This window comes from Microplitis mediator, chromosome 10 (assembly GCF_029852145.1).
Source record: "Microplitis mediator isolate UGA2020A chromosome 10, iyMicMedi2.1, whole genome shotgun sequence".
NCBI classification, from domain to species: Eukaryota; Metazoa; Arthropoda; class Insecta; order Hymenoptera; family Braconidae; genus Microplitis; species Microplitis mediator.
The window spans coordinates 5,316,838-5,340,809 of record NC_079978.1 but is presented as its reverse complement, the minus strand read 5'-3'; the positions used below and the strand labels follow the sequence as shown (position 1 = coordinate 5,340,809).

The 23,972-nt window shown below is 32.2% G+C and overlaps 3 protein-coding genes across 7 annotated transcripts; 1 reads left to right on the top strand and 2 right to left on the bottom strand.

The window, feature by feature from the left end:
* Positions 1-12,163: 12,163 nt before the first annotated feature.
* LOC130675374 (zinc finger C4H2 domain-containing protein) lies at positions 12,164-16,947 on the bottom strand. 2 transcript variants are annotated; one of them, XM_057481008.1, is made up of 5 exons: positions 16,357-16,947; positions 15,879-16,050; positions 15,626-15,807; positions 14,445-14,648; positions 12,164-14,246 (listed from the first exon to the last, which is right to left on the bottom strand). In XM_057481008.1, the coding sequence occupies exons 1-5, from the start codon at positions 16,413-16,415 to the stop codon at positions 14,117-14,119; spliced, it is 747 nt and encodes a 248-aa protein (XP_057336991.1). In that variant the 5' UTR covers positions 16,416-16,947; the 3' UTR covers positions 12,164-14,116. The 2 variants fall into 2 exon arrangements, with proteins under 2 accessions (XP_057336991.1, XP_057336990.1); XM_057481007.1 differs by having other exon boundaries at positions 12,166-14,246; positions 14,436-14,648; positions 16,357-16,936.
* Positions 16,948-18,281: 1,334 nt separating this feature from the next.
* LOC130675372 (serine/arginine repetitive matrix protein 1-like) lies at positions 18,282-22,054 on the bottom strand. 4 transcript variants are annotated; one of them, XM_057481003.1, is made up of 5 exons: positions 21,860-22,054; positions 20,385-20,448; positions 19,489-20,298; positions 19,197-19,357; positions 18,282-19,132 (listed from the first exon to the last, which is right to left on the bottom strand). In XM_057481003.1, exons 3-5 carry the CDS (start codon positions 20,293-20,295, stop codon positions 18,547-18,549), a joined length of 1,554 nt encoding a protein of 517 aa, XP_057336986.1. In that variant the 5' UTR covers positions 20,296-20,298; positions 20,385-20,448; positions 21,860-22,054; the 3' UTR covers positions 18,282-18,546. The 4 variants fall into 4 exon arrangements, with proteins under 4 accessions (XP_057336986.1, XP_057336989.1, XP_057336988.1 ...); XM_057481006.1 differs by having other exon boundaries at positions 19,510-20,298; XM_057481005.1 differs by having other exon boundaries at positions 21,957-22,044.
* Positions 22,055-22,312: 258 nt separating this feature from the next.
* LOC130675773 (probable tRNA N6-adenosine threonylcarbamoyltransferase) lies at positions 22,313-23,969 on the top strand. Its single transcript, XM_057481614.1, has 4 exons — positions 22,313-22,427; positions 22,934-23,375; positions 23,449-23,627; positions 23,698-23,969. Exons 1-4 carry the CDS (start codon positions 22,313-22,315, stop codon positions 23,967-23,969), a joined length of 1,008 nt encoding a protein of 335 aa, XP_057337597.1.
* The last annotated feature ends 3 nt before the right edge of the window (positions 23,970-23,972 follow it).

The following is a 23,972-nucleotide window of genomic DNA, read 5'->3' as shown; positions in this document are numbered from 1 at the left end:
TATATATAAGTAAGAAAGTATATAGGTATGTACGTAGTTGTGAATCTGGATTGCACGGATTCCTGTGAGTAGGAGGAAAATATAAAAAAAAAAATGTTGGAAGTAAATCCAAGGAATCCTTCGATTGGCAGAGTAATCTAGTGGATGGCTCGATATCACGATCTTCAATTTCCTCTCGTCGGCAATCTGGACGAGATTTATAAGTAGACCGTACTAGGAGGGCAATTGGCTCTAAATTTAAACTATATATATATACACCATTAACACTATGACTTTATTAAGTCTTTAATTTTTTTAATTATTTTATTTTCATTTTTGTTATTATCGTTATCATTTTTTTTATTTTCGCTTTGCTCTGATATAATTTTAAACTATATCACTGAATGAACAGTTTGGCATGCCAGGTTGGACCCCACTTCCGTGTCCAGTGATGAACTTAACCCTTCGTTGGTCGCGCTATGAGCGATTCCCCGCTTTTTTTCTTTATTTTGTAATATAAAATAAATTAATTTTTTTTAGCTTTCAACAATTCAGCTATTCCTTCTTTGATCTATTTAACATACATTAAAAGAGTTTCTAAAGTTATAATTATTTATATTAATTATATATTAAATAATAAATGTCGAATAAACGTCGAATCACGGCGATTCGCCGTAAGCGCGACCAAACTAGACAGTAAAATTTTATTCTCAACGTGGCCACATATACGGAACCGAAATATAGATAGCTAGTATGGCTGTCATAAATTGTCTATAAATTTGGCAACGCGGCAAGAAAATTAACATTACGGCGATTCCCTAACCACGTGACCAACGAAGGCGGCAGTGAAGAGTGACCAACGAAGGGTTAATCGTCGCCGGACTTATTTTATTATTCAATCCCAAAAATATTATTACAGTTAAGCTATCCGGTACTATACTACACGGAGAAAAAAATATTGTTCTGAGAAGTATACTGTATAGTTACAGTAACAATACGAAAATTTTATCTACTAGATTGTTACTGCAACGATCTACTGTATATCGTTCTGACAACAATACGGTAGATAGCTCTGAGACCTATACTGTATCGTTCTGACAGCTAAACCGTATCGTTCTGAGCCCTATCTGACGTCACGTGCGTTGCAAATCATATAAGACGTTTAAAAATCTTTATCATTAATAAATAAATGATTAATAAATAATTTTGATTGAATAAAATAATTTATTTATTAAGCGTCTGCTAGCAACAATTATACCCGACACACAAAATAGACACGAAAATGGATGCTTAAATAGGTTAGGTGGTGTCGTGTGAGGTGGCGACTACGGAAAGTCGTATAGGGCTCAGAGCTATCTAATAGATAATTACAGGAACGATACGGCATTGTTACCATAAGTATACATATTGTTGTGGTAACGATCTACGAGTTGCTATACTTTAGATCGTTCGAGGAGCTATATTTTTTTCTCCGTGTATATTCCGTTCAACTTGATCTATAACTTATTGAGCCACACCGTCCATCGTACGGTAATACACCAATTCCGATCACGTTCGAAGCTCAGCTGAGTTTCAGTTTGTCGTGACGGATTTCCAAGCGAACTGAAAATAAAAAACAGTCCGGTGTATCCAGTTGCACTTCTCAGATGTATCATATATATATAACAGGGTATAACTTTAATATCAATATTTTCTGGTGTCCCCGAGCACAGTATTTTTGTACATGATTCACGTATCTTTCAGTGACTTTTATTTGTGTATAGAAATAATAAATAAGGAAAAATATAAATACAAATTCAATTGGTTGTATTGTTAGCTGATCAGTGACATTCATCAATGACAAAAGCTGCCGAGAGAAGTTGTTTGGCAAAACTTATTGAATATTTGATTCAAATAACCACAAATAATGTACCTTTCTGTACTATTTTGTTCGCTTCACTTCAGTCTTACATTATGCAGCAGTTTTTTTTCTCTGTTCTTTAACTTTTTTCTTCAAACTGCCTCTTCTTTTTTTTATAGAAATTCATCTATATATAAATTTATAAAAAAGCTTTCAAAGCGAATCTTATTCACTTGGTTGATTGAAAAAAAAAAAAAAAATATATAAAAAACTAAACGATGTGACGCAAAGACGTAAGAAGAAAACGAGAGGAATTGAAGTAGTACGAACGTTAGATGAAGAGTACAGTAGTATGCGAGTAGTAAAAGTAAGGAATAAGTAGGAGTAGAAGTATAAGCAAAAAATATCGGCGCTAGGCAGCAGCAACGGGAGTAGTTCGGTGCTCGCCACTAGATAGCGCCCAGATGCTTGTGTTGCCCTTGGTAAGAAATATATTTCAAATCTTTTATACACGCAGAGAATTTTACGGTATTTTTTGCATCAAAAATTTATAGAAAAATTACTATAGTCATAGTAACATGAGGACAGTATGAAATTATTATACAAATTACCGATACTGTAGAAATTTTTAAAACATCGAACAGAATTTACAAGGTGCATTGAAATTTTGACAAAGCAACAGATAAAATTTATACCAATTGCATACTAACTATTCTGATTTAACCTAATAAATTTTACTATGCAGTTGGTATAAATTTTATCTGTTGCGTTGTCAAAATTACAATGCAACTTGTAAATTCTGTTCGATGTATTTTAAAAATTTCTACAGAATCGGTAATTTGTACAATAATTCCATACTGTCCTCATGTTACTATGACTATAATAATTTTTCTATAAATTTTTGATGCAAAAAATACCGTAAAATTCTCTGCGTGTATTAAACTTGACTATATGTTTTTAGCTTTATTTATTTCATGGACTATCTATCAAGTGAAATGGACCAGTGAGACTCCGACCCATAAAAAAAATTTTTTATGTCTATAAACGTCTTAGTCATCACACAAAATGATTTTAATGCCTTCGACTTATATTAATATTTTTAGTTTGGAGAATAAATAAATTCGGCGACAATCTTTTAGATAATCACCGGACAGGAAGTGGGGTTACACCTGCCATCCCGAACTGTGTAAACTTAGTAAGCAAGAGATGGATAAAAAATCCGACGAAGAAACCTCTCTTACGAGTACATAACTCACAAGTAAATGGTGATGTTGCTTGAGGCAACGAGCGAGTACACAGAGAACAAAAAAAGAGACGAATATATATACATTTGTACCCAGAATAAAAAGAAGGAAACAAGACCCTGTCATTCGTGCGTTTTTCCCACCGGCTATATCTGCTATATATCGATAATGACATGCGCCCTATCCTGCATTTCTTCATCCGCATCCTCATCTTCATCTTTTTATAAAAGATATACTACTCGATAAAAAGACAAGCTGATTTATGTCTTTATAAAATTTTTCTTATCCATAGATTTTAAATATGTATCATTATATAAATCCTCAATACATATTTATCATATAATATATACTAAGGTTATTTATTTAATTTTCTTTATAAACTACTAAATATAAAAGGATAAGAGTACATCATTACCATTAAATTTAATCAATTGATTTTATTTGTATTGCGGTGTACGGTGTATAATAATATTGCCAATTTACATAAAACCAATTGGCAAAAGGGTCAATAGAAAATAGACATGAAGAGTTTAGTTTAGTAGTATAAGTAGTAAATGTGCAAGGTCGTCTGACAAAACATCGAGCTAGAAAATTAATAGCTTATGAAATGGCCTTCCGACTACTCCTAACGTCTTGGATAGTATAGGAGCTACAGTAGCACACAATCCACTCTCTTTCTCTCTTTTTATCTCTCTCTCTCTCTTTAGCTTTCAATCTTTCGCTCTTTGCTCACGAATAGAACACACCACACGAACTCGCGTGTTAAGCACCCTCAATTTTAGAACAACCAAACTCAACTACTGAACTCCATCCAATCGTGTATCTCGGCGGTCGACGCCGGTGACGGTGACGGTGACGGTGGTAGCCTGATGACGTTGCAAATTCAAACGACAAACTTGTATGTTTGAATCTGATATATATGTATGGATATATATAACTATTTTTAAAGTATACCCTGTATACTTGTTTCCTTAACTTTCTTAGTTTATCTATCGACGACACGGTACACAATATTTTTATTTAAATAAAAATAAATATCATTTTACATTTCAAATGTACATACAATTTATTTTATTTATATATGTACGGATATACGTATTTATATATATTGAAGAGGGACGGCAACCTTCATCTTTTCATTTCAAATACTTTTTATGAATTTCGGAAAATTCTTATCGAAAACAACATCTAAATATTCTGTTATTTTTACCCGCCGTTTTGTGTTGAGAGGAAATATCTAATAAGCGATAGAAAAAAAAATATTTTTCACATTTTTATCTTTCATTAATAAAAAAGGCCTGTGACTATATTTATTGGTTTTCGTAATAAATGTACTAAAAAATAGAAAAAATAAAAGTTTTCAGGAAATTGCTTAATGATACGCTGGCAGCTACGCGAATATGATACGCGGCTTCGTTCGAAATAAAGTTTTTTATATGAATACAAAAAAAAGTCGATTTTTTAATCATTTTAAAAGGCAGCGATCTCGCTAATGCCTAAAATTAAATGAAATGTAATAATTTTAAAAACTCTTGAATCGAATTTTTTTTTGTTATTTTTTTTTTATTTCTTCACTTTCAATAATTTCTCGTTGACAATCCGTTTGTTAATCCAGGTGAATCGTCATCGCAACGACCTCGCTGCCGCAAATCCATTTGCAGTCGCACAGTCGCATAATACAAAACTCACACACAACAGGTTTATGTGTGAATAGGACACACGAACGACGATAGATGTAAACTCGGTGTTTCAATGCACGCGGAATCGAACGTAAAAAAAAGAAGAAAAGGTAAAAAAGAAAAAAAAGAAGGCAAGAATAAAAAAAAAAGAACGATTGAATCGCAACTGAGTCTATTGTTGAGCTTTAGTTGAAATTCCGTGCTTTGTTGAGTCACGTAGTCCCTGTAGATTCATTGGCGATAAACTCCCGTCATATTTTTGCCTCGATGAATAATATCATCAGGTACTACACCTACACATACATCACATCCAGTAACTCGGCATGTTGACTACATGACATAACGATACAGTTAAACAGTAACGATGAAAAATTAATATTTCTTTTTTAAACCCACCCTTGTTAACTCCATCTTTTAATCTCTTTATTATTTTATTTAATAATGTCAATTAGGTCGGCTGACCCTTGGACGATTAATTAAAACCCATAAATATTGTTAGAGAGAGTAATATCACGATTGTCGGCAGAGAATAAACAAGTTGCAAATGAGAGCAAAGGGAAAAGGATGAGTGAGGTTGAACGTCGAGTACTCTTTTTGAATTTCAATCGAGTTAATTCAAGTCCGCTGCTTATGCTCTTCTTCTACTACCTTCTCATACTCATTAACTCTCTCCTCTTCATATATATATTTATATATAATTAAGTTCTCTCAGGTAAGTTAACTATATACATTTCAATACGCTCGGAAATTATTCTGACCGATAAATCCTTTTCTGTCTCTCCCCACTGTACCACCCAACACCATACAATTACTATTATATAGTGCATGTGCTATAACAGCACGTCTACGAGAGCATTAAATCCACAATGTTTCGTATAGTAGTCATTGGTGCATAATCATCACCTTCCATCCTTTCGCGATGCTCATTCAGTCGACGCAAACGACGATCAAGTAGAGAACCACTAGACAAAGGAACAATACTGAGGAACTGATGAAGATTGACATTAGTATTATTAAAACAAAATCGTTAGTCAAATAAATTTCATTTAATCAATACACTGTAAAAAGACCGGTGTTCAAAATGGACTCAATTTAACACCACGTGGTGTTCAAATGAAATAACACCGGTGTAGGCGGTGTAATTTGGCAGTGTTGAATCGCTGAAAAAAAAAAAAAATCACGTATAGATATTAGAAAAAAAAATGTATTACATATTAGGGTGAGTTGAAAAAAAACTTTTTTTTTGTTTTTCTTAGCATGGGGGTAAAATTTGTACCTTATAAAAAAAAAAAATTTTTTCAAGAAAAAAAAAATTTTTTTACTCAACATTTTGAGGTGGCCCACTCGTTTTTAAAATAAATAATTGATCAAACGGGGTAGTCCCGACGAAAAAAATTACATGGTGTTCTAGAATCTGTAGGGTGTCCCCTTGAAAGCTAATTGAAAGTCAGAAGTTGAAAAAAATTTTTTCCTATTATTTTTGTAATTTAAGTAAAAAATCCAAAAATGAAAAGCATTTTCTTTTGAATTAAAATGAAAGTGAAGTAAAAAAAAATCACATTCGACAATTATTAGATGTTTTCAATTATTTATTTAAAAAACGAGTGGGCCACCTCAAAATGTTAAGTAAAAAAAATTTTTTTTTATAAGGTACAAATTCTACCCCCATGCTAAGAAAAACAAAAAAAAGGTTTTTTTTCAACCCACCCTATTACATATAAAAAAATATAAAAATTTGATGAATGTTATCTGGAGGAAATTTCAATTTTGCTATGCACTTATTTAAATAATTTTTTATGTTATATTATTTAAAAATTACACAATTTTACACCCGTCATTTCACTCACCAATAATTGAATTAATTAATAAAAACACTTTAATTGTAGTGATCGAGTAAGTAAAAATATTCCCAAAGTAAAATATTTTCAACACCGAAAAATATTTTAACACCGCTTTCAGTATTGAAATTTAACACCGAAAATTTTGAAACCTACACCGCCTGGATTCACCGCGGTTTTTTTTTACAATGTAGTGTCAGTGCTTAATTCCTTTCTCGTTTTTATTCATTTGTATACGTCGGTATACACGGTGACACCTGTTGAAGTCGGAAAAACTGCTGTATAGTAAACGGAAAATAAGAATAAACGAGAGACAGAAAAAAAAAATAAAAAAAAAACTCAGCAAACAGAATGCGCTATTGGATAGGAAAAAGGTCATGAGTGTTATTGTTGTTATTATTGTTGTTGTATATAGAACACATAGGTCATCGGGTTGTAGCAATGAGCGATTGATACAGATTACTAAAACGAAAGAAAATAGTATGAACGTACATTTAGTGATATATGAGTGTTTTAAAATAATAGAAGAGATGAGTAAAGAAAAAGTCAATTTAATATAAAAACGCTTGGGGATTTTGTGTGGGCGTCGATTTCAAATAAAACAAACTTTGGTATGAACGTTTGGTCTTTCGAACATCCCATCGTTAGTTACCTGAATATATTGAAATAATATTTTCTCAAAATCTCTTACAAATTGGTTATTAGATTTTGTATTTACGTAAAAGTTCACATTGTTCGTTTTATCACTACGTCAGCTTTAAAGTTTTTTTTATTGGATGATTTAATTTATTATTGCATTAGATTTATATTATTAGGTAATTTTTGTGGGATTGAAACAAAGAGGATCAGAGGTCAAAAGGGCAGAGGTATATTGAAGTACAGCCAGAGGTAGATACGCTGCACACATCGTATGGTACAGAATAAAATACGATTTAGTTTTTTTTTTTTTTCTTTATATATATACTGGAGGGAAGGTACATATATAAAATATAAAATCGAGTGGTCGGTAGATGGCATATCCTCGTCGATAGTGATATAACTCACTCAGCAGTGTACTCTCTGTATATAATGGTATATCCATACAATACATGAGACTAGACTAGTACTACTACTACTACTTCTACTACTACTACTCCTGTATCTGGTGGCTTTGGCGTACTAGTATAGTGGGTGGAAAAGCTCTTTTTTCCATTTTCCTCGTAATATAGTAATATAATATAACTCTCTCGTGCTATGGTAGTATACTGAACAAAAGTAGCTCGGCCAATGCACCGAGATCTTCTTTATCCTGTCATTTAAAATGGATTGTATTTCGTTGAATTGCGTCATATTGCAAGAAAAACGGGGATATTTATTCAAAAGAAATATACATATATATAAATTTACTTGTAAAGGTGTACATACTTATATACAATATATATATATTTGAGACTAGAGAAACTATTGTTTTGATGAGAACAATGTGATGCTGAGTAGAGAGACAAGTAATCTCAGTTTCTGCCTCGCTTATTTTGATCTCTCAATTGGATGCAGTATTGTCTGTCGTGTAATTTTAAAGGAATATACATATATAGTTATATTCTTTGTGGTGTACTTTCTAAAACTTAACTTTTTTCTTGTTTTTTTTCCAGGAATATTTTATTTTATTTTCAGACTCTTTTGACAACGACGGAATTTTATTGTTTTTCAAATATATATATATTTCTATTTTATTAAATAATATTCAACATAGGCGATCGATGCCGCGCATGATTGAATAAATAACGGGTCGATGAATCGCTGTGAATTTATTCATAACACTCCTACAATTTTTATTTCGCTTTTATTTATTATTATTATTTTATTCTTTTTTTTATTACCATTAGTATTATTAAATATATATATATTTTTTACATAGTTGAAAAGCCACAATTTTTTATTCATTGAAATAAATTCCAGTGATTTGAACAATAAATTTTTCATATTATATTTTATTTAATTCTCTATATTTACATCTACACTGTAAAAAATTTGTGGGGTGAACCCGAATTAAATTCTGAGTGAAGGCGGATTTAAATAAAATCCGTAATCACTCCGAATTCACTCCCAATTTTTTACAGTGTACATACATTAGGGTGCTTCGTTTCCGGCGAAAGTATTTTTTTCGTTGCTCATCAAGCAAAATATTGTTTTTTATGGTGAAACAAAAATTCCTGGCAAGTTTGAGCTCTTAACTCCAATCCTAAGTACATTCCATTTGATTTCAAAGGTTTCCCATTTAAAATACACGTAAATTAAATTACTTTTTTTTTAATTTTCTAATACTCAGCCGCGTTTTATGATATCGACGCGGTTTTGGTCGCAAATTGTAGGGCATTTGGTGTTCTTCAAAAGTGCCCATAGTTACTTAGCTGTGATTCCAGCTGTTTTACTTGTGTCCGTTGCGGAAGTTATTTTTCCTATGAAATGGACCTTTATTGGCTTGCAGAACGTAAACCAATGAAAGTACACTAAAAATGCTAATAGAAATTTTATAGGAAATTTTATTTTCTTCAAAAAAAGTCCTATGAGTCAAGTCGCTAAAGTCCATAGTTTCCGAGCTATAGTAATTTTAATAATTTGAAAAATATAATATAAAAAAAAAATTATAAATGATATTTTATTTTTCAAATTATTAAAATGATTTTAACTCGGAAATTATGGACTTTAAGACTTGACTCATAGGACTTTTTTTGAAGAGAATAAAATTTACTATAAAATTTCTATTGACATTGTTAGTGTACTTTCATTAGTTTACGTTCTGCAAGCCAATAAAGGTCAATTTCATAGGAAAAATAACTTTCGCAACGGACACAAGTAAAACAGCTGGAATCACAGCTAAGTAACTATGGGCACTTTTGAAGAACACCAAATACCCTACAATTGGCGACCAAAACCGCGTCGATATCATAAAACGCAGCTGAGTATTAGAAAGTTACAAAAAAAAGTAGTTTAATTTACGTGTATTTTAAAAGGAAAATCTTTGAAATCAAATAGAATGTACTAAGGATTGGAATGAAAAGCTCAAACTTGGCAGGAATTTTTGTTTCAGCATAAAAAACAACATTTTGCTTGATGAGCAACGAAAAAAATACTTTCGCCGGAAACGAAGCACCCTAATATATATATTTTTGTCATTTATTATATTTATCCATATAAAGTATATTTTTACCCCAAAAGTATTTATTTGTTGAGTTTATTAATAGAGCAATTTCTGATATTAAACATATATAAGTTAAGAATGAGTAAGCATTAAAATCGATTATTGAGAATATATAGGGCCTGTTATATACGTGAATGGACGTAAAGTCAATTAAGCGAGTACAAACAACTAGTTTATGTACTTACTCAACTCGTATGGCACTTCTCATCTCATCCTCATCATCAATAGATATACTTCTACCTCTCATTGCCCACTAGTCTGTACTCTCGTCGTAGCTGCACACCCTTAACGCCGTCATGTTATGTTCTATCATCAACAATATATACATAGCATAGCATGCCGTCATGTTATAAGAAAGAATGAGCGACAGAGACAGACAGAGAGAGACGGGAAGAGGAAGAGGAAGACAACATCTAATCCGATATATTGCTTTAACAAAACATTTAGACGTATAATCCAAAACATATCAATACCGTTATGTTGCTATGTGCATTTACAAGATATAAACTTCATATGTACGGGCGTATGTAGATGTAAATGTATGTATGTAGGCGTTTATAACTATATCCGGGAGATACAACGAATAGATAAATTTTCAAACAAAACATCGAGAGATATGGATGCAAACAATTAGTCAAGTGCTTTAAATGCACCTCAAATATTTCAATGAAATTTCGTAACCCAATGGATCCTTTTGTAAACGTAAATCTCTCCCTCGAATCCCTTTATATTATTTCAATTGGTATTTTCGTAAGAATTCTATTCACTTGAATGAATTCACCGTTTATCCGATAAATTTATTGATACTCAATTATCACGAGTAAAAAACTTTTTATCTCTTAAACTACATTATTCAGTGTCTTATATAAAAACAAATAAATTTTTTTCCTTCGAAATTCAATTCAATTTAATTTAATTTAATTAAATAAAATAAACTCAACTTACGATTTTATTTAATCTCAACTAAATTACCATATAAGAGTCGATTCTCTGCTAAGAATTTAATCGCCTGAATGACGACAAGTGTGTTGTTTATATTACACACATCACCGAGTTATCCACACTACGCCAAGCACATTTATAAACGAATAAATCAGTACGTCAATTTTTTTATATTTTTTTACTACCAGTCGCTTCGCCACACATGACAATATCACATTTTTTATTTTTCAATCGAATTAGTTTTTTATTTCCATATTAATTACACTCCCTTAACTCGATTTTCTTCCTTCACGAGTCATTTAACCACTAGACTTTTAATTTTCCATATATGCTCTATTATTTACACATCATTTCATACCGCAAGCGGTTTTTAAAAATAATTTTATAAACAAATAAATAAAACTTTTTTAATCATTTGAATATTTTTTCATCTGAATGCTAATTTCTACGCTTTTATTCTCGTCGCTAATTACCCAGGCCAAGTAAACATTTGCCAGTGAATTAAAGAGGTAAAAAAATTTTTAATTATTCAGAGACCGGCAACAATTTGTCGGTTGATAAAGAGACAAAAAAAAAAATTTTATATCAACGTTATCACACATTAATTTTTAATTACACGTAATTAAAGTACGTGTTAATTACTCCTTCATATATACTTATTTATGTAAAATAAAACATATCGACATGCAAGTCTAGTCAGAACGAATGCTCACGAGAAACTGTCGCAAAAAGAACTAAACCGTAAACATGAACGTTTGTATTTATAAAGTAGTTGCAGTAAGACGACAATCTTTGTCCCATGAATACCTATCTAGGTTTAACAAATTAACCACAACATATATGTGCATCGTTGATATGTATATATATAGAGCGTGGTAGAGATACAATGGATAGAAGTCATATTGTGTTGAATGTAAGAAGGAACGTCCGTGACCCCATCTAAAATATACTCAGGTATTTGTTCCATTATTATTCTCTCGATAGCTCTTACACTCTCTAGACTTAGACTTAAATTTAACTCAAACTCTATCCCTCACGTTTTCACCCTCAACGTCTTCGCCAGACGCCACACACCAGTTAAAACGTTAATTATTATCCCACACCCGTCTGAGCAACTCACTCTAACACGTACCATACATAGGATATAGGATATAATATAATGCGATATCGAGCTTTAAAAATTGGGTGCAACCCTATCGGCGTCGGTTACGTGCAAGTGCATCGCGTGACATGAAAGTGAGATCCCTAAATTACTAGACTGTACAGTAAATTTATGCACTATAAACTTATTCATTTAAATAAAATAATATTACTTTCGTTTATGCTTAAGTTAAAGCTCGAGTTTAATCAACGCGATTTAACAATCTATTAAATAACTCATTGATTTATTGTCTGGATTGTTAAAGTTTTAATTTACTTCAGTTTTTTTTTTTTTTTTTTTTTTATTATTTTATTACAAAAAAATTTAGGTTTTACATTACATTCATATTTATCTATACTTTGTTTACTTAAAATAAAAAACTGTATGGAACTGATTAATTAAATTATTCAATTAAACTCGATAATTTATTTAAAATAAATTACCACCTGGATAAATAACAACTAATTTAAATTGCTTTTATTAATTATAATAATAAAAAAAAATTACTTTTATTATCTAGATGGTTGTGTTTGAAAAAATTATAAAAAAGCTACGTGTTAATGTGATACTAGCGATTTTTTATGGCATGGTCACCTTAATTATGTATATAAATGTATATCTATATATAATCAGATATATGTACATACATTAATATATCAGTCTTCGAATAACTAGAAGACATAATAAGTCTAATTAAAATTTTTTTAATTCATTAAATAATTAATTAATTTATTATTTTTAAAGTAAAAAAATTTTATCGGTTATCACTCACAACCGATCGTGAGATCTATATTATAAAATATATCTTTACTAATTCCAAAAGGACATATTTACGCTCTTTTGGGTTTAGGAAACTCTCTAAAGCCAAAAGAGCGCATAATTTTTTTTCATAACCAATCGTTTTGTACACAGTTGAAAATTTTATGTTTTCGTGTATAAAAATTCAATGGCTTAATATTTTGGGTTAATTATTTGACACCATCAAGTGTAAACTTAACTAAAGCTGAATGTGTTATCTGATCTCAACAAATTTTTTGCACGACTCATGATGCGAAGCATTATTGTTGAACACAAGTATAATGTGTTAAATTAACAAAAAAAATTGAGTGGACCGTTTGGGACATGTGATTTGTGTTAAATTTAACACAAATTTTTCAATTATGTAGACTTATTTTACAGCTTAAAAAAAAAATTTTGAAAGCCAAAAGGGCATATAACTTAAATTATATGCCCCTTGGGTTTTCAAAAATTTTTTTGGCAATTGTTCATAAGTGGGGCTCACACGTCTTTTAAAAAACAGAAATATTTTAGCAACGAGCTAAAATCGTGTCACGGGCTTCGCTCAAAACTATACTACTAAAGGAAGACGGACCGTCCAAACTACGTGCATATTAATGTTAGTCAAGCTGTTGACACCGTAAAGTGAAAAAATAACAGAAATATACCAATTTTCAAAAATTATGAGAGCTCCAGTATCATTGTAGCTCTTAGATAAACCCTTGAAACTCCACCGTCCATCTTACGGTATTATATAAAAATTTTAATTACACGGAAAAAAAATTTTAATTGCTACAATAGCAGCTGTAGTTGAGGTTACTAAAAGTTGGAGTAAAGGAATGCAAACTCTAAATTGGAATAATCTCAACCACACTTGTAGTAAACCAGTACTACTTATCTAGTGTCCTTTACCACATATGGAGTACTTGCTACTGCAAATGTTTTACTACAATATTGTGGTTAGAAGAACCACAATTTTTTTTTCCGTGTATATATTTTAAAATTTATTTTTGAAAATTTGCAAGACCTCATGTCACTTTCATCAATTTTATACACTTGAGGTGCAAAGCCTAACGTAACTGAACACATGGAAAAAGTTTATTTATGGATATTTGTCTGTGCGCTTGGAACATTGAAAAATGGGATGAGCCCTGATTCCAGAGAATTACTAGTTTGTGTTCAATTTTCAGCTTGAATATAAGTCTACAATATGATTAGCAATCGAAAAAAAAAATTATACGCCCTTTTGGTTTTAAACTTAATGACTAAAGCCAAAAGGGAGTATAAATATATATGTCCTTTTGGAATTAGTGACGCGATATAGTACGGAAAGTTAGTAAAAAATAATACTTGATAATTATATCAAAATGCACAATTGTTCATAACTAGTGTATGTATTAAGTAATTATCTCGGAGAATATTTAAAAATGAATAAAACTCGAGATAAAATTTAATTAAATAAAATTAAAAAAAAAATTCAATTATGGAATTATAATTAATCCTTCTTCTTTGGTTTCTTGGGATTACGCGAACGTGATTTAGCTTTGCATAATGGGCAGATTGGCGCGTTCCGATGGATTTGCTGATGACAAGACAGGCAGGATTTCATTGGAGGCGGTTGTTGCCTGATTTAAATAAATTAATTACAAACATAATTAATTGCTGAGTAATTATCCGCTGTCAGGCATTATTATTTGTATTTATATTTATTTACACAATAAACATAATAAATAACTTTAAATATGTAGCATAATGATGCCTAAATTTGCGGATATTAATGTGGAAGATAAATTATATAAAAATTTGAGTTATACCAGTGGTACCTGAATGTTGGAGCGGGTGGACCTGTGGCTGGTGGCAATGGTCTTGGCTCAGGTTTACTTGGCCCCTGAAGTGGTTGTGGCGCCAAGAAAGGCGTCGAACCACCAGAATGACCTGGATGACCATGTAAACCTAGTGGCTGCATCAAATCTTCACCACGAACTTCGACTCGCCATTCAGCTTTTTGCATCGGCCTTTCAAAGTAACTGTCAATTCAAATTTTAATTAAACATTTTATCAAATCTCTCAATTTAATTAATTTTTAATTATGGATTAAAATTTTTTTTAAACATTTCAGACTTTTTACTCCATTTTTATTTATGATTATTATCGATCTACTGTAATAATAATAAATAAACAATTTTAGCTGTCATTGTTTTTAGATTAAATTTAAAAATTTAAATTTATTTAATTATTGATTACTTTATAATATTTATGTATAAATTTCAAAACTATTGAATATTTAAATATTCTGAGAACACCCAAGGAGCGCACTTGCCTTTGTGACATCTATAAGATATCAGTTTTTTCAAAACGATCAGAAATTTATGTCACCGAAAAAATGTCTACTTAAAAGACTTAAGGGGTAACGGTAACCGATATTCAATTAAATTTAATTCACGGACAAATACTGGAAACCTAAAATAGAGAGTCTTTAGCGTTTTTTGAAACCTTAATAGAAGGCTAGAAATTTCGTATTTTCAAAAATTCTAATTCGTCTCCAAGAAAAATTGTTTTAAAATTCTCATTTACTATACGAGGGCAACAAAGATAGTCCCGTTTATTTTTCTGAGTGTGAGAAAGAGATTCGATAGCGTATCCCCTTAACACAAGTAACAAAAAGTAAATTACAAATAGTAGTAAAATAAGTCATCTAAATGACTTTTTAATTGAAATAAGACAGGAAAAAAAAACACAACTTTTCTCTGTCTTCGGAACCAACATTTATTTATACCAAAAAAGGTGACTGGGACAAAAAAAATGTTTCTTATCCTTTTAAATGACATCTTCATGACATCTTAAAGTTGTCTCTATGCTACTTGGGCAATGACAGTAAATCAATTTTAAATTTGATCAATAAAATATAAATATACAAAAATAACAGGAGCTGAACAATAGAAGGAAATTAATGAGAAAATACTTAACTGCATACAATAAATGACTACTCAGTAATTGTACTTACTCAGGAGCTATTAAATCTGTTTCAGTCTCATATAGTTCTGGCAGTCTGTCTAAATTGAAGTACTCTCGACGCATACGATCAATGTCATGTTTAAGAGGCTGGTATTCATTGTTATGAATTAACTTGGCGTGTTCACGTGCACGGTTTCTTGCTTCTTCGGCTTGTTTTATAACAGATTCCATCTGCAATAAAATTTATATTTTTATATTTTTATTTACCACTGACAGTTTTATGCCAGGCAATAAATATTTACCGCATTAATGTCAGCATGTATTTGACGTAACTCTTCAACATGAGCCATTTTTTCTTGCATAAGTAAATCCATTTCCTGTTTATACTCCATCAAACATTTATCCTCTTGTTCCGTTTGCTCGACCTCCTGTATAATTCTTTGTTTCATTTTCTCCAGCTGTAGTGTTTTAGATCTATAATTATAAATTTATAAATTGTTTCAGTGTTTGTACAAAATCATTATTTCTCACTCACTACAAACATAAAAAAAAAATTAAATCATCAAATTTTTTTCATGTTCATCCAACGTTCCTGTGCCAAATATAAAATTTAAAATAAATAATTCAAATTTAAATAGATTTTAAATCCTACAGATTTTCTCAACAGATGGTGACTTTTCGGCATTAAATTAATGACCAGAGGGAGGGGCTTCCTCTAAAATATATGATTTAATTTTAACTCGATTATTAAAACTAAAAGAAAAAAAAAGAAACAATTACCTGACATCCTTGAGAGCTTCAAGTTTTGCAAAAATCACCGATGTCTCAGCAGCGGACATTTTAAAGTTACTGAAACTTTTTCAATTATAAAATAAACAAACTACAATTAACTCGAATTAATTAATTAATCAATAAAACCTCAGTCGACGTCAGTAACTTTAATTTAATTTAAATCAAATTTAAATTATCGCGCTTCCTACAAACAATCAAGTAAATAACAAACTAAATTTAAATCCCCGTCAACACACAATATAAATCTTATTTCATTGTCTTTATAATGCAATTCTGTGTTAATAATAAACAATTTTCATTGATCACTTTACATAAAAAATTAATAATTAGTTTAAGTTATCAATAAACTTAATATTTAATTTACAAATACTGTTTCATTTTTTTAAAATACCGCTTAATAAAAATATTTTAACAGAGATCCGGGATTTGTCGTGATGCAGCATCCATACAATGGACACGACGCAACCATTTGCCATTAAACTGTAAATCTGTTTTTTTTTTCTCTCTTTCTCCAGCATCCAACGACTTCACTCTTCAACACTTATTTTATATACTCATCTCTGTTTATCTTCTCTTGCAGTTTGCAATCAAGAATCAACCACCAACTACGTGTGAATGAGTATATAAACTCAACGCACTATTTTATCAAGCATCTACACTCAGGTTTTCATGGCGATGATGTTTTTAGTCGTCTGATGGCGACTCTGTCGTTCTTTAATGCAGAGGATGCAGAGTATCCAAATAAACTGGTGATCATGGCCGAGTGATCGGCGTAAGATATTTAGGCCTCTGAATTTGATCACTGCCCTGGTGGAATTTTTTCGGAATTTCCTCTGGGAAACTCAGTTCTAAAGTTCTAAAGACTTTTTCAGTTTTTCAGAGAAAAGTCCGAAAAATTTCCACGGGTTCCCAGGCGTGGGTTCGAATCCCAGAACCATTGTAGCAAACAAAAGCATTCCAATAGACCTGTAAATAAACAATAACAACTTGTAATATTCTACGGCTATCCCAAGAGACTTCCATCAGTTCCATTATCTAGATCTAGATCCCAAATATTGGTGGCTAGACAATACAGCAGCACACATGACAGAACTGGAAACCAGGAAAAAGAAAAGAACAAGAGCAGAAACAGAGTATAAACCCTGTAAAAGAAAAATTAGTTTTAAGGAAATCATGTCAAAATTCAGATTGAAACAGTAGTTTTTACTACTCAGTAACAATAATTAAATAGACTACTATCACTCAGAACAAAAATATAATAGTAATTTTAATTTACAAAGATAGGGTAGAGGTACTATTTGTGGCCACTGCTCCATTTTTGGACATTTAATCCTTTATTTTAATTAATGAAAAAGTGTAAAATAAAATTTTCATTTTAGTAGTGGGATAGAAGTATCTTTAAATATATTTCAGAAATTGATCATGTTATTGGGTCTTTTACAAATTATTTTATTTTAATTTTTCAAGTGTCCAAAACTGGCCCTAAAGTGACTAAAAACGGTACCTCTACCCTCGAGGAGATGTAAAATACAGCTAACAACAGTCAGTTAATCTCTATAATATATAGAATTTAAGGTTTTGTTATTTTGTCTATTTATACTACGAATCCCAGTGGACCCGAAAGAATTTTTCACACAGTGTAAGGTCTTTCTTCGTCCTGTCGCCGAGCTTTAAATTAGATCTGGTTTTAAAGTGAACTTGATTTGGTTTCCATTAGATGTGAAAAGTCACTTCACCGGTCTCCTTTTTTCTTCTCAAAGAAATTGCACTCGTACAATAAATGACTATTCCGAAAAAACTTTTCTCGAAGAAACATTTTTTTTACTTATTCTGCTTTTAGAAAACGATAAAAATTAATTACAAAATCGATTGCCATTACCCCTCATGCTAAAAAAAAATATTGACAATAATAATTATAGCACATGTTATATTTATTACATATATTTATAACATACTGTTTACATCTTTATTTCAGTTTATTTGCTTATTTATTTTTTCTTTAACTTTTTAAGCATGATTTTTATAAGAACAAGTCTTATGATGATATTTGAGCTGCAGTCAACAAATGACACGACGTTGCGAGCTAAATATTTATGTATAAATTTATAATTATAATAATTATTAATTAGTTCATTAATAATAAAAAAAAATAATAATAATAAGAATAAAGTAATAAAATTAGTGGACAACGTTGAGACGTCTTCCACGACGTTTTTGTAGTCTTATGCCGCCTGTAATGATACCACCGCGTTCGGTATTGCCGATACGTTCGGAGATCGGGATGCCGTGACCGTCAGGAGGACCAGAGGGTCCACCAGATGCAAGACCACCGCGACCCATATGGTTGCGGATACCTCCACGATTTCCGTGACGATGGCCGGGACCAGCGCGACTAGGTCCGTCGTTAGAACGACCGCCGCTCGTTGCCCATTGCTCGTAAAAACGTTCAGCCTCCAGCCACTCTTGGTATTTGTACCACCATTCTTCCCACTTGACGTAGTCGTCGAGGCTCAAGTCCCTCAAGTACCCACGTGCCTTGTAGTAATCGTACCTAACACGCACGTCGTCCCAGCAGTCAAGCCCACGTGGTCCTTGTGCGAGTAAAGTTTCCGGATAGTGTCCAGGTGGTGGTGAATCGTATCCTAATCTTGCGATTCTTTCTTCCCCTTCTATTACAACTTTCATTGAGTTTTCACCGTCTTTCGTGATACGCATGTTCTCCATTTCTCGTCTGTCAACGCTCCACTGCGCCATTTTACCAAATCTACTCCAAAAAGAAATTTAGTTTAAATCTTAGGTACAAAAATTTTTGAATAATAATTAATTACCGTTCTGATAAAGTCATTCGTGGAGGTCCAGTTTGTGAGGCATTTGATGAGCTATCGCTGTCTTCACTGCCAGATGATTCTGCTGGCGGTGGGTGGACGTGAACTGCTGATACCGGCTGATGCCCTGAGTGTGTTTTTTCAACTTTAACTGGTCTCCGCATCTACAAAAAATTATTACTATAAATAATTAACTCTTAAGATCAACGAAACTTATCTGATACTATTGTAATTTTTAAAAAATTCAGTTTATAGTCTGAACATCTCCTTGGTCATGGAACCAAGTGATGATTACCAAAGGAATAGGATCAGGTACCCTTGGATCTTCAGGCACCCTACTATTGTGATGTTTTTCTTTGCGACGAGCCCTAGCTTCTTTAGCCTCCTTCTCCTTGAGAGCTTTATACTCCTTGTGGTGTCGTGATGAAGGTGGCTGTGGTTCAGGTGGTGGAGTACGCGGACGCGGCATAGGTGGCGGCGGCCTCGTTGTCGGTCTTGCTGTACGTGACGGCACAGCCGCCCGCGAACTCGACGACGCGGCTATTTCCTTCGGGTGTGCTCGCTGTCGTACCGGCGTTATCGACCTCGATCGTGATCGTGACTGCGGCACAACGCGACGACGTTCCCTCGGTGAGCACACGGAACACGAGCGATCTGAGCAAGTACTACCGGTGCTCGGACTACGCGCCACTCGTTGCTTGTTGTTGTGAGTCCTTTCTCGCGGTGATCTTGGACTACGTGCTCCACCTCCGCCTCCTCCGCCTCGTGGACTGTGTGGACTTCGTGGACGTGGACTACGTGGACTCCTCGGATGACTACGACTAGCGCTTGTCTCACCGCTGACAGCACTCCCACCAACATACAATTCTTTGTAACCGCTGTGACGCCAACGATTAGGATCACGTTCTTCAACTTCAAGTAATTTTTTATTCCAATAACTTGACTGTGACTCGCGAGCTTTGCGCATCACGTTGTCCAATTCCTTACGTTTGCTTGACGATGGTTCTACATGTGGTCGTGACTGGGATACACTTGTATCCATTCGCAATTTGCTGGATCCACTGGCATTACTCCGTCTCCTACTGTCGTAATCTCGTGACATCTTCTGTAATTATTTTAATTTAAAAATTAATTTTAAAAATCATTTGTCTTAAATTTAAATTTATTATCAAATAAAATAATAAAAATTACCGTTGATGAAGTTAATTAATTTATAGAAGATGCCGCGTTGAATAATCAGCCTTCTTCAAAACGCCTGCGAGAGTAGTGAAGTAGACGTTAGTTCTCATTACACGATTGACCATCCAAAACGATAATATTGTTGCTTTATAATTCAGAGAACAGAATCATCATTCATTCCTGAGGTTTTTCGCCTCCATCGAAACATTTTTTTTTCGTTTTTTAACCGCGACAAACGCGACACGAAGATTCTGTATTCTTTTTTACTGAAGCAATATTATTATAATTTTATTTATTTACTGTATTTTTTTTTTTCCTGTAACGAGGAAAACCTCTCGCCGCTTTGACAGCGATCCATATTGACAATTCCATGCTTCTAATACAAATTAATTTCCCGCGATTCCGCGGACACGACGGATCTTTAGACGAGAGAATCATCCGCTACCTCCATCATCATAAATTAATAATAACAATTAATTATACGACTGAAACATTATCCGGACAATGCCTTCGCGAAAAAAGTACTCTCGTCATCCCGAGATCCGTAAATAGCAGCGCGACCGTACAAAAATATCTCATTGGCACTTAGCTTTATTAATTTAAAAAAAAAAAATATAACAAAAACAAAAAGACCACAAGTTTAAATTTTATTTTTGTTTCATCATAGCAGGTCAAAAAAAAATGACGTGCTCATATTTTTTTTATCCCGATCAAGTCCCGTATGTTAACACGGTCCCGAAATATTGACACAATCTCACCATATTCACGACAACGATGACATTAATAACAACATGTGCATAACTAAAAACAATTAATTTGTCAAAGACAATATTTTTCTTAAAAACAATTAACAAGTTGTTCAATAATACCATTTTTTAAATATATTTGTTTACTTCCTTATCAATATTACGGCAGTGTCTCTCCTGTACATCAGCAACAAAGGAATACCAAGCAAACTTACTTATATACTGTAGTATGTATATATATTATATATATTTTAAAAAATAGTAAAAAAATAAACAAAAAAAACAAAACTTATATAAAAAGTAAATTTTAAAAATAACCGGACAACACAACAATGTTCGCGTAAGCTCGTGTCGTTAATTATTGTCACCAAAAACAGTTTTATATATTTATTTATATATATTGTTGTTAAACAGTATTATTGTATGTCAAATAAACTTGCATGCAACTAAAAAAAAAAGTGTCCTGAGTAGTGTGTGCTCTATACATTTAAAGCACCGGAGTTGTAATTTAAAAAAAAAATTTTTTTAAATAATTTTTGAAATCTTACACAATAAGACCCGATGCGCGTAAATTAATTACGCCCGAAATATATTAATTACATATATATATATACTTATATAGATATATATTTCTTAAAAATAAATATATATGTATACGTATATAGGTTTTATATATAAGCATTCGCGATGAGCCACATAAGGGGCTAAGTGTTAATATTTTTTTTTGGTTATTGCACTCACGTTTAAATATTTTATTCACTCCGGCAACAGCAATAATCAAAATTGCATTTTTGAATTATGTTTATAAACAACAACTTCCCGTATTATTTATACTGACCAGTATATCGCGATATCAATTATAAAAATGACAATCAAGGATCACCAGATTTTTTTTACGTCAACTCTCGTCGTCCAACGTCAAGGATAATATTGTTACTGTAGACGACAATCAGCTTTAAATTTGAACCTCTCAAAATAAACCTCGACAATCTAGAGCAGCTCTGTTGATAAAATTTAACTACGAGTTTTTAAAAATTGCCGCGCTTTTAAGTGTGGCGCCAAAGTTCAATTCTTATTCGCTGTATTATTGTTTGTTGTTATTATTATAATCATGTGGAATTGTTATTGTTGATTTTAAATTATTTTGACAGGTTATAATTAAACAACAATAGAAATTTAAATAATAGAGGAAAAATGGTGGTAGCAATTGGATTTGAAGGGAGCGCTAATAAATTAGCGATTGGAATAATTCGTGATAACGAAGTACTTTCAAATGTCAGACGAACTTATATTACACCACCGGGTGAAGGTATTTAACCTCAACTGATAAATATTATTAATAAATTCAAAAATAATAATAATTATTATTATTTATCAATTCTTTTTAATGATAGTAAAGTTAGCGGACATCTGTCAATTTTTAAAACTTTGAAATAATAAATTCAAATGTTTGTAAAAAAAAAAAAAAAAAAAATGCATGTTCAGACAATTCAAAATTCAGTACATGAATTTTTTTTAATTTTATTATTTTAATTATTTAATTTTTTTTTTTATGTAATTAAGAAAATGTTGTATGTCTGATGATACTGAAGTTAGCAGACGTCTAATGATTTTTGGAATTTTTTTTAGACGATAAACCATAAAAAAAAATATTTGAAAAAATTGCACTTGTAGCTTTTTAAATTTTCTATATGTGCATATTTTTAGTTTTCGTTTTTTTGTAATTGATGTGGTGAAAAAAAAATCCGAAAATTACTAATTGTCTGCTATCTTCAGGATCATGTATATCTGCTACATTTACACTCATTTTTTAAGGATTTCTACCAAAAGAAACAGCAGCACATCACCGCGCGCATGTATTGGAAGTTTTAAAAAAAGCATTGAGTGATGCTAAGCTGACGATGACAGATGTCGATGTAATTTGCTACACAAAAGGTCCAGGAATGGGCGGACCACTGACAGTTTTGGCTCTGGTCGCTCGCACAGTTGCTCAGCTGTACAACAAACCCATGGTGGCTGTAAATCATTGCGTGGGTCATATAGAAATGGGTCGTTTGATTACTGGCAGCAAGGATCCAACGATTCTCTATGTCTCGGGAGGTAACACACAAATTATCGCTTACTCGCGTCAGAGGTACAGGATATTTGGCGAAACGATTGACATCGCCGTTGGAAATTGTCTTGATAGATTCGCCAGACTGCTGAAGCTTTCCAATGATCCTAGTCCCGGTTATAATATCGAGCAGATGGCTAAGAAGTAATTACTTCATTAATTAAAATTAAAATTACAAATAAATTAAATTGAATTTTTATTTAATTTTATTTTTTAGTGGTAAAAAATTGGCGCCATTGCCTTACGTTGTCAAAGGCATGGACGTTTCATTCTCTGGAATTTTGTCGCATATTGAGGAGCGTTTAGATGACTGGCTTAATACGGGAAAGTATACTAAGGAAGATTTATGTTTTTCTTTGCAAGAAACAACATTTGCGATGCTTATTGAAATAACAGGTAATAAAATTATAATTATTTATTTATAAATTATTGATATGATCAGTTATAAATAATTTTATTTACTTAGAGAGAGCAATGGCACACGTCGGTTCATCGGAAGTATTAATAGTAGGGGGTGTTGGTTGCAACGAAAGACTCCAAGAGATGATGGACATAATGTGTAAAGAGCGTGATGCCAAATTATATGCAACTGACGAGCGATTTTGTATTGACAACGGAGTGATGATTGCCGTCGCCGGGCTACTGCAGTACAAAACAGGGAAACCGACCCCCTGGACCGAGACCACCTGCGTCCAAAGATATCGTACTGATGATGTTTTTGTATCCTGGCGTGAATAAATG